At 35.0% G+C, this 20,814-nt stretch overlaps 2 protein-coding genes across 2 annotated transcripts in view; one reads left to right on the top strand and one right to left on the bottom strand.

Moving 5' to 3' along the window:
* Positions 1 to 20,814, top strand: part of LOC137389874 (uncharacterized) — a 549,220-nt gene that overhangs the window by 464,838 nt on the left and 63,568 nt on the right. The gene's annotated exons all lie outside the window — the stretch shown is intronic.
* The window catches only part of LOC137392140 (uncharacterized), a 74,274-nt gene that overhangs the window by 7,869 nt on the left and 45,591 nt on the right, over positions 1 to 20,814 (bottom strand). The window contains exons 4-6 of the mRNA XM_068078767.1: positions 7,753 to 7,863; positions 7,349 to 7,479; positions 1,489 to 1,607 (exon numbers count right to left, since the gene is read on the bottom strand). Coding sequence (XP_067934868.1) covers positions 1,489 to 1,607; positions 7,349 to 7,479; positions 7,753 to 7,863 — 361 coding nt within the window. The remainder of the gene's footprint in view (positions 1 to 1,488; positions 1,608 to 7,348; positions 7,480 to 7,752; positions 7,864 to 20,814) is intronic.

Below are 20,814 nucleotides of genomic sequence, written 5' to 3'. Positions count from 1 at the left end.
TACTGCAGCATGTAAGTTACACACTATGGGTGTACTGTAGCATGTAAGTTACATACTATGGGTGTACTGTAGCATGTGAGTTACATACTACGGGTGTACTGCAGCATGTAAGTTACACACTATGGGTGTACTGTAGCATGTAAGTTACATACTACGGGTATACTGCAGCATGTAATTACATACTACGGGTGTACTGCAGCATGTAAGTTACATACTATGGGTATACTGCAGCATATAAGTTACATACTATGGGTGTACTGTAGCATGTAAGTTACACACTCTGGGTGTACTGCAGCATGTAAGTTACATACTACGGGTGTACTGCAGCATGTAAGTTACATACTATGGGTATACTGCAGCATATAAGTTACATACTATAGGTGTACTGTAGCATGTAAGTTACATACTATGGGTGTACTGCAGCATGTAAGTTCTGGTAAAAGCAAATACTAAACAATATAAATGAAGTGTTGTGTGTGGCTATCAGGTTCATCAGGTGATATAAAAACCTATTGAAAAAGTGAAAATACTGAAAGTTCACACCCTACGGTCGTCTGGTAGTATGTTATATGACTAGGACATCTTAACTCATCAAGTCAGAATGATTTTTTTTTAATTTTAAAAGCTGACATCGCCATATATAATCTTTCATACCTTGAGAAGTATTTAGTATTTTTCAAACTGAAAACTGCATTTTATTCAAAACAAAATGTCCTTCCTAATGATACATGAAATAGCTAGCTTTACTAAATTTTTCATTATATAACAATAGGAAAAAATAGTTCAAGAAATAATTTCCAAATTGCACTTAAAGTGCCGGAAATTATTTGTTCAAGAACCAAAATGTAGTGTTACACATGTTTCGTGACCTGTAACCTCTTATATTAGCCTTTACCATCATACTGAGCAGCACTGAAACCTTTTCATCACGGTAACTCTATTATTTTGCACTACAGAAGACATGTTTACATCAAGCAACAAGAAGAGTTATAACTAGGATTGTAGAAGTTGTGTGATTAATACTCTTTTGTGTTCTTTGAAGCTTAAAATTCTTTGATAGTTTGGACAAAATAAAACGTTGACTTGGGCTATTTCTGGACTATTTGAAAAAAACTCAATGCTTTTGATTGGTTGAAACAGAATCATAAACTCCTAGAGATTTTACATAATAAAATTCACGTCTATTGTGTTGATCATGTTATAGCAATAAAGAAAATTGAATGGGATACTTGGCTCCGGAAGTTTTGCCTTCGTTTTTGATTAACGACTTTGGGAAAATAAAAAACACTCACTTTGACAACATAGGGTTTCAAATAGGTTGTAGGGTTGTAGAGAATTTTGTGGAGATACAGATAAACTAATAGCAGCTAAAAAAATATTTAGCTACTGTTAGTGGTTGCCATGAAACAAGCAAATAGACTATGCAATGCCAGAAAGCTGCAATGATGCTGCTTGCTGACTTGAGACTAGACAGAAACTCAATGATACCTTGCTGGAACATAGTATACAAGACCAAGGGAGGAAGAGAATGTCTGTGCATATTCACACTTTCGAGAAAGCAAGGAGACGACGTGGAGGCTTTTCTCATAGACAACCAGCAGCAAGTCCTGTGTAAAAATATAATCTGTAATTAATGCTCAGACGGCAATCCATCCCATGCCAGCCAGCTTGCCAGACACAACCAAAGAAATTAAAGGTGCGTTTACACCAGGCCGATTTGTCGGAGTTGTTTCAACTCCAACAAAATCGGCCTGGTGTAAAAGGCAAATTGGTTGTAAACACTGCTTTATCTTCGTCACCGACACAAAATCGGTAGAATGCTACATACTGTGTTGGTCCGATTTTGACAGCCGTCCTTGTTGGAGTGAAACAATCTATTGACCAATCATATCTCGTAATATTGCAAAATTTCGCAATTGCGCGGGGAAATATAATCATAAAACATGGCTGTTTATTCCGTAGTACCTAAAGATCAGTTAAAATTAGCATTGAAATCACTGAGTTCCGAGCAGTTAATTGCAGAGTTACAACCTAGATTTTACATATGGAACCATACGCATCCGGAGCATTTTTCACGGGCTCAAGGACAGTATGTGGAGTTAGCCAAGTCGCTGAACAGCACAGGTTAGTAGTACTAGCACTAGTGAGCACTGCAGTTTTATAGTGTGAACAGCTGATCTAGCAAAGGTAGTAAACACTTAGTAATTAAACATTATTAATGTTTATGTTAATAGTTTGTTTATTACCACAAATTTAATAATAATCACTTTTATTCGAACCCTCGCCAAACTGCAACCTATTTTCATCAATGTTGATGGTTTTATTAGAGATCACTCACGTTTACCTACACAAGCATTCAATGTGTTAATTATTTATTTAGCTGTTCGTTTCATTTTAGTTCAAATTGTCAAAGCCAAATATCAAGTGCTACGTACGTACTGGCTGAAAGAATATAAAAAAGTACTCGGTTCTCAGAGGTCAGGTGCAGGGGCTGGAGATGCTTATCGACCATCTTGGCCATATTACACCAGCCTAATGTTCCTTTCAGCGACGGTGCATGTCAATCAGACTGAGTCTAGTATTGAGATGCCTAGTGAAGGTACATAGTTTATTTACAGTTTTACAAATTGTACCTGGTGCATTTAACAATACCCACGCTACTGTATGACAAATCAACAAATAACTCATATTCGTCATCTTTTTCAGCACCGACAGACTCAGCCAGTCAAGATGACATGGATAGATCAGATTCATTGGTGTTAGCTGTACCAATTGCCTCGTCTCCCAGCCTCGAGGAATTGAATGGTGAAAGTGCGCCCGAACCTGAAACTGCAGTTCAGGCATTCCGGTCACTGAAGCGCAAGAGGTCGGAGCCTGAAGAAACTAGAGCTAAAGCTTTAAAAGCTATAACAGACACTATGATGACAGTGCAAGAAAGTAGGAACACAAAATTAGATGAGTTTGACTATGCTGGCAAGATGATTGCTGAGCAGCTCCGCCAAAGTTCAAGCAAACAAGTAGCCTCGACCACATTGTTGAAGATTCAACAAATTCTTCATGAGGCTCGGTTTCAAGAGCAACCACCGGCACCTATATATGGTCAATCAGCTGAAGCTGACACTGATCCGAGCTATTTAATATTATAGTACCAGCAAGTTCTTTATATAATCATAAGCTTATATTTTCTGCATATATGCCTCTTTTATGGGTATACTAAAATTCTCATGTACAACATGGTTACCTACTGTGCATTTGGTCCATAACCATACATTATATATTAAACGTATCCCTTTTTTGCCCTTATTTCAAATATGTAAATAAAACAGTTTATAAAATTATGTTTTTAAATCACTATGTAGGCTAAAATCTGAACATTTCATTTTTTTTAATTTGCATCATTTCAAAAAATTGAAATGATTAGAATTCAGCCTACATAATTATTAAAAAAACTAATTTAACAGCTGCTTCGTTTATATATGTGAAACAAGGACAAAAATAGGAGTAATTTAATATATAATTTGTGGCCATGGACTAAATTTACAGACTATATTTACAGTGGATAACAAAGTTGGTAAATGAGATATTTAGTTTCCCACAAAAGAGGTCCAGTTTATTTTGCACACCACTGTTTATGTCATAAGTGAGAATGTTTTTACACAGATCAATAGGACTCAAATATTCAATAAACATGCACTTTAGACATTGACTGTACCATTGAGCCAAATTTTTAACTGCTGTACAGTAGATGGCAAACACCATAATTGCTGCGATCAAATGAACTCCTGCAGTGTTGGTTGATGTACATCGAACTTAATAATAATTCATCAATACATGACTGTGTTACCAATGCTTGACAGATCTAAAACATAAGTAATTATCATTCACTACTGCAAGAAACAGTCTTAGATATGCTCACCAAACTACAGGTGAACCAGGTGAAAAATTTTGAAATGATTGCAATTATTTGTATCACTGCACACAAATTGCTGATGAGAGATGTCAGAACACAAGAGATGAATTTCAAGCAACCTAGTTATAAAATGCTTTAAATTAAGCTTACTTGTATCATTGTAACAATGCGTACTCTCTCTGCCACCAGACTGCTCCATCTTTGTTGAGATAATCACAGTACTGTTCCCGAACCATCTTAGCAGTTTCAGTTGGTCTAACGGGTCGAGCTTCAACACTAGGTACAATGTCTGCTAGATTAGACGGTTCTTGAGGTAATGGTGGCACTGTTCCTTCAAGAGGATGACAAGAACTACGAATCAGATTGTGAAGAGCGCAGCAAGCCAATACAATGGTTGTAGTTTTATCTGGTTGAATATCAATGCGACGAAGTAAAATTCGCCATGTCGAAGAGAGAAATCCAAAAGAGTTTTCAATTAGTCTTCTAACCTGTGACAAACGGTAATTAAAAATTCTTCTCTCATCTGTCAAAACCCTTTTCGGATATGGTCGCATCAAGTAAGATTTTAAAGGAAAGGCCTCATCGGCTAATTTTACATAAGGTAAAGGTTCTTTACACCCTGGCAGCAAGCGGGCAGGCGGTACATTAATATTATTGCTGGTCAATGATGCCTGCAGCGTACTGACTTCAAACACACCTCCATCTGAAGCTCGACCTTGTGCCCCAACATCAACATACGTAAAAGAGTAATTGGCATCACACATAGCCAGCAAGATAATTGATTCCTGTCCCTTGTAGTTATGGTACTCAGACCCAGCACGCCAAGGCTTGTTCATCATGACATGTTTGCCGTCAAGGGCACCAATGGCATTTGGGAAATTCCTTTTCTGTTCCAAATCAGTCGAGATGTTGAGCCATTCTTGCACACTAGACGGAGTTTTAATAAAGTAAACTTGTAAACAATTGTATATTGCTCTTGAAGTCTCGTGAATTATTTGTGATAAGCTAGCAACTGAGATGTACCATTCATAATGCAGCTGAGTTAAACTAGCACCGGTGGCTAAATATCTCAGTGTTACCATCAATCTTTCTTCGGCAGTAATAGCTTCTGTATAGTGAGTATCTAGTCTCTTTATTTCTAGCTCCACTTTCGATAAAACTAAGCAAAACTCTTCTTTAGACAATCGGAAGTAATTTTGGAATGTGCCAACCCGGTTGGACGATAGCTTGTCATCACCAGTAGCATCGATTAGCTTTGGCACAGTTGAATAAAAAGCACCATGTATGGTACGTGATCCAGTAATTGGACCGACCCATGGTTTACCCTTTCTCAAATCTTCCTACAAATACACAGAACATGCAGTAGTACAATCATGTGAAAAGTCGGTTTGGGTCACAAATCGAAGAAAGATTTTCTCGAAAATTAATAGGCAATATATATATGAGCAATCTTTATTGTGGTAATCAATAGTCATATTTTACAATATGTTTTCCACAAGGTACTACAGCAAGTAAACTAACTAAAACGCAGTGTTTAACAAAAAGTGGACAAACATAAACTGTGAAAATAGTTATGCATAACTATGACAACAAATTTCTAGTTGTGAAAACAACCAACGTATAATGTTAAAATGGGTAAGACTAGATGGTGAATGGTATTATTGGTCAGAGGATAGTAGGCGTAGTTTGAGTTTGGTTTTAAAAGATTTTACAGGTGTTGTAGGGTAGAACACATGTAGGCCATATATAAGATACGAATGGATAAAATTATAGTAATATAGTCTGGCAATATCAAAGTTCATCAGATGACGAATGTTATAAAATAAACGTAGGTTAGATGATATGTTATTTGAAACAAATGAAATGTGGTCTGGTTGATGACAAAGCCAAGTAGTTTAGATGTAGTTTGTCTTGTTAGGGTACTGTCGAACATAGAAATTGTCAGAGGGAGATTCAATGGTGGATTTACTAAGATATAGTGAGATTTCGATAAATTTAAGCAATATTATTTCTAACGGTTGGTCTAACCGGGTACAGTGACAATTAATAAAATTATGTGAATTGAAACATTGGGGAAAAACCGTGAACAATAATGTTAAATTAAATGTTAACAATATGAATAGCTTAAATAATTGACTATACAATGTATATCCAAATTAAAATATGCGTACGTACCTGTTTTTCTTCGCCTTCATCTAAAACTATAACGGCTGCAGCACAACATAGTAGTAAATCATCGTTGTCTTGTTCCATCATTGAAAAAAATTAATTTTGATGAACTAAACTATTACTATTATTACTATAAGAACTACTGTAAGAAGCAGTGTGGGCGTGCTATGAATCAATGACAAGGTTATCATTTCCGTTTATAGTGATAAGCGCTCAAAATGGAATAGGTATCGATGTTGTATTTAATTGGTTAAAATATTGACCCACTTTGTATAATCGGAGTTGGAATTGGTCCGGTGTAAAAGCCTCTGCAAAAACGTATTACAAATCGTAGACAGACTAGAAGCGGTTCCAACTCCGACTCTATCGGAGTTGAAGCAACTCCGACAAATCGGCCTGGTGTAAACGCACCTTAAGTACAATAATACAGGTACCAACGGTTGAGCAAGCTTGGTGTAGAACACAACTGAGAAACTGATGGAACAATAAATCTTCCCTTTACAGCTTATGTACATCATGTAATTGTCCTGACTCCTGCTCTACCAGTTTCTGCTCAAGAGTAGGTTACACCTTCCCAAAAGGGTTTTATAGAGATTATTCTATGAACATGTTTTGGACAATTAGATTCCAGTCATGAGCAAAATAAATAGAAAAGCTTTATAACAGAACTAATTTCAAACTACTCTTCAGATAAGTCAAAACTTGCTCCTACGTTCCAGTCAGTTCTTATGGTAAAAAAACACTATCGTGTTTTAAACATATATGTATATGGCTCACATCAACAATTAGACTAGAAGAATGCTGAGATGTCCCCATGTGACATATCAACACTGAACTTTCATACAATAAATATTGTATGAGGTCTGAAAGCTTGGCGTAAATCATACATAGAGACATAGACATAGAACGGAGCTTGCGCTTGCAGTAAACAAAAACAAACTGATATATGTATAGAAATGAAATTGGGATTTCCATGTGCGTGTAACCGGAAATAGCAAGATTATAGGAGCAAGGAACAAACCAATCAGGGTGTTACTCTGTCTGAACAGGCCTGCTGCTACTACATTCAATGGTAATATGTCAGCAATATAATCACTAATGGGTTGCTGGTTAGCTTATTAACCTACCAAATATAGTCAGCAGGTTCTCTACATTTGTTTACTTCAGCAAATAGTTTACTGTGCAAAAAATGACCTTGTTAAGTGAGGGTCACACGCAACTAATTCAGCCAATAATAAAGCACTAAAATGAAGGTAAAAAGTGACTTACACCATGCAGCTTCAAAAGGCAGTTTACAGGAGAATATGAGAGGAAGGCAGGATATTCAGTTGGTTCCATCCTGTGATTAATTTTACATACTAACACTTCTCCTGATAGTGTCCCGACTGCAAACTTATCCTCTAAAAACAATTCAGACGAAATACAGTCAAGAGCGAAGATAGATTATTCAATGAAGATGAATTAGAGATAAGATATTGGCAGGAATATGGATTACTTAATAGAATGGAGAGTATAGAACAGGAACAGCACCGGAGAGGACTTATCAGTAGGAAACAAATATTTGTAAAATGCTCAACTCTATCGCTTTACCTGCGTTTCTGTGTTTTCAAACAAGGCTATATAATCTGGAGAGTGGAGGAAGATGGTGTAAAACAAAAGTGTGTAACAAACACCTGATAGTCTGGTAGCAGAACAGAAGAGTGACTTCTCATCAGGTCGAACTAGAATATCTACATGCTGTAGTGTAAGTCTACCATTGGTATCCCATTGCTTCTCATATATGTCTATAAAAACAAACAGCTACTAACCGTCATTGCCTCAAATACAGCTGATAAGATTATGTACATTATGAACACTATCAACTATCAACTTTATTACGCTAGTAGTAAATATTAATCGTTTATCAGTTGTTCAACTCCTTCACTACCACAAGCAGCGTAATACGCCTGGCTCGGCAAAACGTTTGCGTACAGCTAAAAGCCGCATGGTGCAACTTTAGTAGGCTTCATACAAAACAATTCTGATTAGTGAGTAGTTGATTAATTAGACTATCGTATCCATGCTCGAACAAATTTAAACAACTATCGGCATGTGTTAGGCCAATAGAAAATATGTTTTCAACCCATCCCAGGCATAGTTTCATTTTGCAAAAACTTTATTCTCCATTGCAATTTGTTGCTTACAAGGGTTTCACTAATTTTAGATTTAAAGACTTTCGGTGATTTTTATTGAGCAATAACACTGCTGGGAATATTTTTATTTTAGAAGTAATAATAATGCTGTAAGCTGTAATAATGTTGGTCAATTGTCTGACCTGAATGTGATCATGGTTGTATCGAAAACAGTTAAAAAAAACTGACCAAGCTCATCTTGCAACATTGGAATTGTTGTGGAATTTTATGGAGCAAGCTGGTGTAAAATTTAATGCTGATAAATTTGATTTCAAAACATTTTTATAGACTGTGTGGCTTGAAAGTTATGATAACTTACTTAATGCCATATTTGGTATATATATAATGGTGGCAGAATAATTAATGATGGTTACAATCTATATATATATGTATATATATTTCTCAAGGTTTGTCATCTGTTTAATGTCATCTGTTTTCAGTATGTCCAGCTTTACCGATTATTAGAATCTTGGAATAAAGAATCCGTACCGAAGAAGATTTGATCTTGGACCCTCCCCTTCACCAGAGATTGATCTGTTAGCTAGCTGACATATTTCGCTATATGAGAGCAAATAACCAACGGTTTCGCGCACGACACGGGTGATTGCGTAACGTCACGGAGGCGAATAGCTCACATTAGGAAGCTTACTCAAATTCCCTATTGGCAACATGCCAGGCTAATAGCAAGAGGCATGCAACTCTCATTACTTCTCATTATTTATAAGCTGATTTTTAATACCCGGGCAACACCTGGAAGCACAGCTAGTATAAGAATATAATCCATATCATAGAAACACTGAGAGCGCCACCTACTGTTATAAGTATACTCCATCTCATAGAAACACTGAGTGCACCACCTACTGTTATAAGTATATAATATATATCATAGAAACACTGAGAGCACCACCTACTGTTATAAGTATATAATCCATCTCATAGAAACACTGAGAGCACCACCCACTGTTATAAGTATATAATCCATCTCATAGAAACACTGAGAGCACCACCTACTGTTATAAGTGTATAATCCATCTCATAGAAACACTGAGAGCACCACCGACTGTTATAAGTATGTAATCCATCTCATAGAAACACTGAGAGCACCACCTACTGTTATAAGTATATAATCCATCTCATAGAAACACTGAGAGCACCACCTACTGTTATAAGTATATAATCCATCTCATAGAAACACTGAGAGCACCACCTACTGTCATAAGTATTTAATCCATCTCATAGAAACACTGAGAGCACCACCTAATGTTATAAGTATATAATCTATCTCATAGAAACACTGAGAGCACCACCTACTGTTATAAGTATATAATCCATTTGATAGAAACACTGAGAGCACCACCTACTGTTATAAGTATATAATCCTTTTGATAGAAACACTGAGAGCACCACTTACTGTTATAAGTATATAATCCATCTCATAGAAACACTGAGAGCACAACCTAATGTTATAAGTATATAATCCATCTCATAGAAACACTGAGAGCACCACTTAATGTTATAAGTATATAATCCATCTCATAGAAACACTGAGAGCACCACCTACTGTTATAAGTATATAATCCATATCATAGAAACACTGAGAGCACAACCTAATGTTATAAGTATATAATCCATCCCATAGAAACACTGAGAGCACCACCTACTGTTATAAGTAGGCCTATATAATCCATCTCATAAAAACACTGAGAGCACCACCTACTGTTATAAGTATATAATCCATCTCATAGAAACACTGAGAGCACCACCTACTGTTATAAGTATATAATCCATCTCATAGAAACACTGAGAGCACCACCTACTGTTATAAGTATATAATCCATCTCATAGAAACACTGAGAGCACCACCTACTGTTATAAGTATATAATCCATCTCATAGAAACACTGAGAGCACCACCTACTGTTATAAGTATATAATCCATATCATAGAAACACTGAGAGCACCACCTAATGTTATAAGTATATAATCCATCTCATAGAAACACTGAGAGCACCACCTACTGTCATAAGTATTTAATCCATCTCATAGAAACACTGAGAGCACCACCTAATGTTATAAGTATATAATCTATCTCATAGAAACACTGAGAGCACCACCTACTGTTATAAGTATATAATCCATTTGATAGAAACACTGAGAGCACCACCTACTGTTATAAGTATATAATCCATCTGATAGAAACACTGAGAGCACCACCTACTGTTATAAGTATATAATCCATCTCATAGAAACACTGAAAGCACCACTTACTGTTATAAGTATATAATCCATTACATAGAAACACTGAGAGCACCACCTACTGTTATAAGTATATAATCCATCTCATAGAAACACTGAGAGCACCACTTACTGTTATAAGTATATAATCCATCTCATAGAAACACTGAGAGCACCACCTAATGTTATAAGTATACAATCCATATCATAGAAACACTGAGAGCACCACCTAATGTTATAAGTATATAATCCATCTCATAGAAACACTGAGAGCACCACCTACTGCTATAAGTATATAATCCATATCATAGAAGCACTGAGAGCACCACCTACTGTCATAAGTATATAATCCATAAGTAGTATGTAGAGAGCAGATCTACACACGTTTGCACTTAAAGTGAGATTTTGGGTACATTTTAGCCCGAGAACCTCGGAGAATGGTGTTGTCTGATGGAAAGTTTGGGGGGTAGGTGTGTGAGTGTTGGGAGCTAAGGTTATGAAGTTTGAGAGGAATTGTGGGAAGGATGCGGTGCTGGTCGAGAGGAATTGTGGGAAGGATGACGTGAAGAGGGTGATGGTTTCGGGTTTCGATGCGATGGGTTTGGGGTTCGGGTGTCGACGAGTTGAGCGATCGATCGTCAAATGGTTGGGGTTGGGTTGGCGACCGGTGGGGTGAACGGTGTTATGTCGTTTCGGTTGAATGAACGCTGATGTTGGACGAGTTCGGGCGTGTCTATTCGTGGAATCGGTTAAGTCTCCCTTCGTTATAAAACTCTTTAAAGATGAGTAATAAGAAAGGGGAAAGTCGAATGATTTATTCATTATGAAAAATTTCGTTCAACTAGAAGGAATATAAAAATATATAAAATTATGGAAACTATTCATAAGGATAATTCTAAAGTTTACAAATCTTGTGAAGAAGAAAAAGATAATACAGATGGATTAGTTGAAAATGCTGTATTATTACATAAACATTTTGATAACATCACTAAATCTACATCAAAACCGCTTCGACAAAGTTTGCTTCAATTTTTTGGACCGGTTTTAATATTACTTGCAATAACTGTAGCTTCATCTTTGATTGAATATTTTTTTATTCGGATTACAGGAGAAAAGATGAATGCTACTGTGAACTATGTAGAAGTATTTTTTCAAAATCTTATGAATAATGAAAGTGTGATTTTTGAAAACATCTCCTCATCATTATAATTAGTTGAAATGAAAACTTCAATGTTAGTAATTATCAAAACATGGAGAAAGACGGACTACAATCAATTGATGTGAGGTTACATTCTCCTTTCACATCTATGATAACAGGACCAACAGGATCAGGAAAAACTCAACTCGTTAAACGGTTGATTGAACAATCTCAATTAATATCTACCCCTTCTCCAATCGAAATTATATATTGCTATGGAATATGGCAGGAAGCTTTTGAGGATATGAAAGGAGTGGAATTTCATGAAGGATTGAAAGATCCGAGTACTTTTCCCAAAGATGGAGAAAATAGATGGATGATCATTGATGATCTAATGGAGGAATTATCATCAAATATCAAGATGGCTAACAATTTGTATACTCGAGAAAGTCACCATCTAAATATTAGTATTTTTACTATTACACAAAACTTATTCTTTGGTAAACTTAGAACAATTTCGTTGAATAGTCACTATTTTTTTATAGGAAAAAACCCCAGGGATTCTACATCAATCACATTTTTAGGAAAACAAGTTTTTCCTGGACAAGTTAAATATTTTCAGGAATCCTACCGAGATGCAACATCTTCACCATATTCCTTCATGAGACTGGACCTCCGACAAGAAACCGATGATACAATGAGAATTATGGGAAATTTCCCTCCTGTTGACTCTACGCCTATGATTATTTATAAGCCTAATTAAGCAATCGATTTTGATTGGTATTTCATAATTAAATAAAACAAGTATATATTCCAAGTTCTCCTTAAATATTCACCATACTACTTCTGTATCTTCCTCTGAGTGATTACTATAACATCACTAAAATTATCACATAGATATGGCTGAAACAAAAAGAATTCAACGAAATTTACTAACTTTATTAACTCTAGTTGGTGATTCTATTTCTTCTCAACATTCAATTATTAAAAATGCTAAAACGGATTTAATTTTAGCAATTATTGATTGTGTGAAATTACTCATTATAAGAAAAGAACGACTAACTGATGCTCAGTATAAAGCTTTGAGTCGACAAAGTACGAATATCGCTCGACTGATTAGTCCTAAAACATCGAATTTGGAAAAGAAACAACTTTTGCAAAAAGGAGGGTTTTTATCGGCTTTACTAGGTCCGATCGCGGGTGCTATACTCCCAGGATTAGTTGAACCATTGCTCGGAGGATTGTTTAAACCACGAAAAAGAAGATAATTAAGTTAACATGGATAATTCTCCACTTTCTAAGAGAATGAAAAAAAACAGAGTAATTCTGCAAATACTGAACAGTCTTACAGATGAACTTGCAAGTTCTGCTTTACCTCATATGAAAGAAGAAGTAATTAGAACATTACTTGAAATTGTTAAAAATATTATATATGGGAATGTACCTTTAACGAAAAATCAATGCCATTCTCTGAGTCAACATAAAAAGGAGTTGATGAATATTATCAATGAAAACAAACCGCTTAAATATAAACGAAAGATTTTGCAAAACGGAAGAGGATTATTGAAACGGATTATAAAGCCATCCCTCAACTTGTATTAATCATTCAGCAGGAAGATGAGCTTTCCTAAGTACACAAAAAAAATTTTTTTGGTTTCTGAAGACGAGTACAAAAGGAACCAATTTAAAAGTCAACAGGATTCAAAAATTATCAATGATGGCTATAGTTCGTCACTTCGTTTTAATCCATTAGAAAATCCAAGAGTAAGTAAGGTTAAGGAGACCAGAGATAGGATGCGTCAAATTAATAACGATAACACTATTTCAGACTATAACAAAGTTAATTTGTATGCAGCTGAACTTCAAAATTTTTTAGATGAAATGAATTCAATTCGGAGTTATCCAATTCAACAGTCTCTGACTATTCGAAAACCGATTTCAATGATGTCACAAACACCTTCAGCTCCACAAAATTCAAAAGAAACTCTAAAGAAAGATACACCTGAATTACCCGAAGATAATTCGTCTCAAGACTCTACAGTTTTAAAAGATTCACCAAAAAAGAAGACACATTATTACAACCGAAGTTAAACGAAGAAGAACCATCGTCAAATTCTTCTAGATCGTATTCCATTTCTTCAATAGTTGAAGACTTCGGTTCGAAACAAGATCAAACTAAAGTGAAAAAACTTCTGGAAAAATTGGAAAAGTCTGGAAATTATGATTCTTTAACCGGGAAAATAACAGGATCTACAGGAGAGATTAAACCTGAGAACTTACGAAATCTTCTTGAAAGAAAGATTCGTGTTAAAGATAGTTCAATTGTATCTTCTCCCTTTTCTCCAAGTTCATTTGAGAAACAATATAACCTATTTGAAAAAATTATCAAGGAGTCGAACTCGAATTTATCAAATAAATCAAAAACCAATTCGAATAGATCGTCTTCACGAAAACCTTATGTAGGAACAAGAGGAAAATGGACGACTTACTAAATGAATTCTATTATACCCCAGATCTACCATCTTCATTAGGTGGAGCACGAAAACTGATTGAAGCACTTCGGAGAAAAGAAAGCGAACAAGAAGTTAGAGATTGGTTAAGTGGTGAAGATGCTTATACGTTACACAAACAAATAAAAACGAAATTTAGAAGAAGACCTACAATTGTTGCAGGAGTTGGTGAACAATTACAGGCTGATTTAATGGATGTTAGATCTCATCGAGCTGAAAATGATGGAATTACATTTTTACTTACAATGATTGATGTTTTTTCAAGAAAAGCATGGGTAGAGCCTCTTGTTAACAAATCAGGTATATTGGTAGCAAAAGCCTTAAAAAAGTATTGGATGGAACTAATTATAGAGTTTTTCAAACAGACAAAGGAAAAGAGTTTAATAATCGAGATGTCAAAAAAGTTTTGAAAGAAAATAAAGTAAAATGGTTTACATCTGAGAATGAGACAATTAAAGCTTCCATCATAGAACGATTCAACAAAACATTACGGATGAAGATGTATAGATTCATGACATATTCGGATGAACGTAGATATATTGATGTTTTACCACAAATGGTAAAAGCATATAACAATACTATTCACACAACATTAGGAATAAAACCGAATGATGTAAATTATGAAAATCAAGAAAGAATCTGGAATAGGATTTATGAAAATGGAGAATATAGTTCTGACAGTACTCCCAAATTCAATATTGATGATTACGTTCGTATTAGTAAAGCTAGAACAGCTTTCGAAAGAGGTTTCACAATAAATTGGACGGTTGAAGTTTTTCAAATTACAGAAGTACTTGATTTTGAAAGACCGATTATCTATAAATTACGTGATTTGGCAAACGAACCGGTTGATGGAACTTTTTATGAAGATGAACTACAGAAAGTAAAAAAACCCACATTTTTTCGAATCGAGAAAATTCTCAAATCTCGGAAACGAGGAAGAACAAAGGAAATACTCGTTAAATGGATGGGATATCCTGATTCATTCAATAGCTGGGTCAATGAAAGAGATTTTGTTAAATAAAAGAGGATGATAAGGAATTGAACTTCATTGAAAGAATTGAAAATGTCGGAGTTCGTAACTCTTCCTTCTGATGCTAGTTTTAGTGACTTTCCTAAAAATACTAATTCAAACTTTACAGTTAGACTAGCCAGATATGTAGATTTTACAGAAGGACAATGGGAAGTTGCTCTAAAAGATATATCGTTTTTAAATAATTGGCCAAATGTAGTAGAAGGGATAATAAGCATCACAAAAGCGGAACTTAATGGGAGATTTCGTCGTTTCGACATAAAAATTGGAAATGGAAGATACGAAGATATAGATGAAGTAATTCAACGAGCTCATGATGTTCTAAAATCCTTCAATTTCCATCCAACTATAGAATTCGAATACGACAAAATATCCAACAAATCTATGTTGTATGTAAGAGATTCGAGTGTTCAGGTTTCGTTTTCACAAGATTTCGCAAATATCTTAGGATTAGATCCAAAGATAACTTATAATGTGGGAAAACACGGAAACATCACATCTCCGGATATCAACTATGGATTTACATCATTATACGTATATTCATCAATTGTAAGTAACAGACTCGTTGGAGATGCAAATGTACGATTGTTACGAGTTGTCCCAGTAAGTGGAAAGAAGTTCTCTCGAGTTTATACAGAATTCAGTCAAGCGCATTATGTTGAAGTAGATAAAATTTCTACTGATGTGATAGAGACCCTTATAACAAGTGATGATGGAGAAAAAGTACCATTTGATGGAGGGAAGGTTATACTAACGGTTCATTTCAGAAAGAAACTATGAATTCCATATTAATTCCATATACTCCAGAAGACTCAAAAAACTTTTACATTCAATATTACACGTCTAATCAAACAGGAAATGGCGGATTGACACCATATAAAGGAAAAAGAGTGATGGGAAATGGACGACTATGAGGAATATTTAAAAAATTAGCAAAAGCTGTTGCGCCTCTAGCAAAAAAAACGGCTATCTCATTAGGGAAAAAAGGGTTAGATGCTGCATCCAATTATCTTAATAACATGGTAGAGAGACCAAAAGAAGAAGAAGAAGAAACAGATGAAGTAGTAATTCCAAGAGTTAGAAAACCTGGGAAAAGAAAATTAAATAACCGTAGCAAACCTGCAAAACGACGGAGAAAAGCCACTCCAAATATTTTTTAAAATTTGAAATGTTTTATATATTATTATCTCAATATTTTTAGTTCATTTCATTGACATACATCAATAGTGAAAGATGAGTTCTGGAGAGATTGGTTCAACAGGTTTAAAAATAACGGGTTCTCCTTTTACGATAAACGAAAGTTTGGGTATATTTGATGTTCCGGGCACACATAGTTCGGTGGAGCACGGATATTATAGTGAATTAGGTCCGTCACGACTCAGTGAATATGGACCAATTGAAATTGAAATACCTGGAGATGTAGATCACTATATCGATTTAAGTAATTCATATTTGCAAATCGAAGGAAAAGTAGTCAAGGACGATGGTTCCAATTTAGACAATACTGTTGGTAACGTAAATGTTGTACCAAGGGATGCGTTTTTTCATTCGCTAATCAAAACAGCAACATTCAAAATTAATGGATCCGTTGTTGAACATTCAAGTGATTATCCTATGAGATCGTTCATAGAAACCCTTCTCAATAATAGCAGAGAAGCAAAACAATACCAATTAAAAGCAGAAGGATGGTTTCAAGATGATAATCTTGCAAAAGATGGTGCGGATTTCGATAATACTGCGTCTACAGCAAGAAAGAATCTTATTAGAGGATCAAACACATTTGAGTTTTTTGGACGACTCCATCTTAGCATTTTTCAACAGGAAAGATATCTCATTCCAGGATTGAATTGTAAATTAGAACTAGACCGAAGTAAACCAAGTTATTGTCTGATGGCAACAGGAGCTGCTCCTGGAGGAGGGGGAAAAGTAAAGTTGACGAAATGTGTACTTCATCTTCGAAAATTAAAAATCAACCAAACAATTCAGCTTTTACATAACGAAAAACTACTTAATGGTGTTAATGCAAAGTATCCTCTTTCTCGGGTATACACCAGATCTTATAATGTGAATACTGGATTAACCCATACTCAAATTAAAATTGCTGATAACACACTTAGACCAAATTTAATACTTGTTTCACTTTCATCACACGATGGAGAAAATGGATCATACAATCGTAATCCTTTCAAATTTGGTCATTACGATGTGAGTCATGTAGAACTACAAATTGATGGACTACCTTTTGGAAAACGATATACTCCAAATTTTGAAAATAGAATGTATACTCGACCATATGTACAACTTCTAAATGCAATGGGAAAAGATCTTTCTTCTGAAGGAAGTGGAATTGGACTGACTGAATATGAAACTGAACTTGCAATATACGCTTTCGATTTGACAGGAGATCTCTCATCCGAAGGTTTTCATTTAATGAGACATGTTTCACTAACAATCGATATCGGTTTTCGGACTGCAACACCAGAAAATGTCTATCTTAATACATATATACAAAAAGATGGAATGATGGAAATCGCTTCTGACTTTAGCGTTCGACTCAGTGGTGGAAGCATATTCTAAGGATGAATACAGCAAATATTTCCGATGTTCTTTCCCAAGATCACATGACTAATAATCATTTTTTTGCTGTCTGTGCAAGAAATGAATTTAAAGAACAATTTTTATCGAATGAAGGAATATATATTTTTAACACACACTATTCTTATCAACCAGGAGAACACTGGATAGGAGTTATTCGAACAAAATCCGAAATTAATTATTTCGATTCAACAGGACGAGATCCTTCAACATATCCAGATGTCGCTCAAATCTTAAAACTTTCTGGAATAAAGTTAATTAAATGGAATGATGTTCTACTCCAAGGATTTCTTTCAACAACATGTGGAGATTACTGTCTTCTCTTTGCAATATTTTGGAGCAGAGGATTTTCAATAGAAGATTTTCTAACAGTTATGCTAAAAATTTCTGAAACAGATACACGAGATCATGTAGTTCAAAAAACTATACTAGATAGATATGATTGGAATGGAAAAATTAGTAAAAGTCTTAATAACGAAGAAAATGAAGGTGTTGACAATGTACATATTCAAGGAACTTCCCAAATTGTTAAATTACTAGAAGAACTGACATAAATTTTTTCTATATTTTACAATTGAATATACATATATACTTTATATCGAAATAAACTTGGTGACAAATACAACCGAATATTATTTACTTTTTTGATATAAGTTTTATATATTGATATACTCACGCTGAGTTGGAGCTATCCTCAAAATAATCCACATATTAATCCATGTATGCCCCTTTACTAGTTCATCATCTTCATCTATTTACTGGTCGAGAGACTGTTATGGAATGATTAAGCCAAACCAAACAGGAGAATTCCATAGGTAAACCTAGGAAAACAATCAGGTCAAATGCCAAGGCGCTTGTCCACACAACAGCCTGAACACAGCGACACTCAACGAACTTAATCGCGAGTAGCCGGCTAACAGAATTCTAGCTGAAGCATACAAGCCTTATGGTATCAACGATCGATCGACCCAAATTCTCAAGTCTGTATATAAGTAGGCATCAAGAGAAGGTTAAGGAGGCAGAATATTCCATCAGTTCATGCAACGCTTATATAATGAATTGAAGAATGATGGGTGTGTCCAAAGGAATTAATGAGGTGAAAATAGTAAACAGATTTTCGCGAAAATGAATTTCGCGAAAGTTGACTATATAATATATAATGTGAAATTTCGCGAAATTCAATTTCGCAATTTGACTATATAATATATATGATGTGAAATTTCGCGAAATCCAATTTCGCGAAATTCACTTTCGCGAAATTCAATTTCGCGAAAGTTGACTATATAATATATATGTGAAATTTCGCGAAATCCAATTTCGCGAAAGTTGACTATATAACATATATGATGTAAAATTTCGCTAAATCCATTTTCGCAAAATTCACTTTCGCGAAATTCAATTTCGCGAAAGTTGACTATATAATATACATAATGTGAAATTTCCTGTTATAAGTATATTTACTGTTATAAGTATATCATCCATCTCATAGAAACACTGAGAGCACCACTTACTGTTATAAGTATAAAATCCATCTAATAGAAACACTGACAGCACCACCTAATGTTATAAGTATATAATCCATATCATATAAGCACTGAGAGCACCACCTACTGTTATAAGTATATAAGCTATCTCATAGAAACACTGATAGCACCACCTACTGTTATGAGTATATAATCCATCTCATAGAAACACTGACAGCACCACCTAATGTTATAAGTATATAATCCATCTTATAGAAACACTGAGAGCACCACCTAATGTTATAAGTATATAATCCATATCATAGAAGCACTGAGAGCACCACCTACTGTTATAAGTATATAATCTATCTCATAGAAACACTGAGAGCACCACCTACTGTTATAAGTATATAATCCATTTGATAGAAACACTGAGAGCACCACCTACTCTTATAAGTATATAATCCATATAATAGAAACACTGAGAGCACCACATAATGTTATAAGTATATAATCTATCTCATAGAAACACTGAGAGCACCGCCTACTGTTATAAGTATATAATCCATCTCATGGAAACACTGAGAGCACCACCTACTGTCATAAATATATAGTCCATCTTATAGAAACACTGAGAGCACCACCTAATGTTATAAGTATATAATCTATCTCATAGAAACACTGAGAGCACCACCTACTGTTATAAGTATATAATCCATCTCATAGAAACACTGAGAGCACCACCTACCGTTATAAGTATATAACCCATCTCAAAGAAACACTGAGAGCACCACCTACTGTTATAAGTATATAATCAATCTCATAGAAACACTGAGAGCACCACCTACTGTTATAAGTATATAATCCATCTCATAAAAACACTGAGAGCACCACCTACTGTCATAAATATATAGTCCATCTTATAGAAACACTGAGAGCACCACCTAATGTTATAAGTATATAATCCATCTCATAGAAACACTGAGAGCCACACCTACTGTTATAAGTATATAATCCATCTCATAAAAACACTGAGAGCACCACCTACTGTCATAAATATATAGTCCATCTTATAGAAACACTGAGAGCACCACCTAATGTTATAAGTATATAATCCATCTGATAGAAACACTGAGAGCACCACCTACTGTTATAAGTATATAATCCATCTGATAGAAACACTGAGAGCACCACCTACTGTTATAAGTATATAATCCATCTCATAAAAACACTGAGAGCACCACCTACTGTCATAAATATATAGTCCATCTTATAGAAACACTGAGAGCACCACCTAATGTTATAAGTATATAATCCATCTCATAGAAACACTGAGAGCCACACCTACTGTTATAAGTATATAATCCATCTGATAGAAACACTGAGAGCACCACCTACCGTTATAAGTATATAATCCATCTCATAGAAACACTGAGAGCACCACCTACTGTTATAAGTATATAATTCATCTCACAGAAGCACTGAGAGCACCACCTACTGTTATAAGTATATAATCTATCTCATAGAAACACTGAGAGCACCACCTACTGTTATAAGTATATAATCCATCTGATAGAAACACTGAGAGCAC

This window comes from Watersipora subatra, chromosome 3, assembly GCF_963576615.1.
Source record: "Watersipora subatra chromosome 3, tzWatSuba1.1, whole genome shotgun sequence".
NCBI lineage: Eukaryota > Metazoa > Bryozoa > Gymnolaemata > Cheilostomatida > Watersiporidae > Watersipora > Watersipora subatra.
This window is presented reverse-complemented; position numbering and strand designations above follow the sequence as displayed.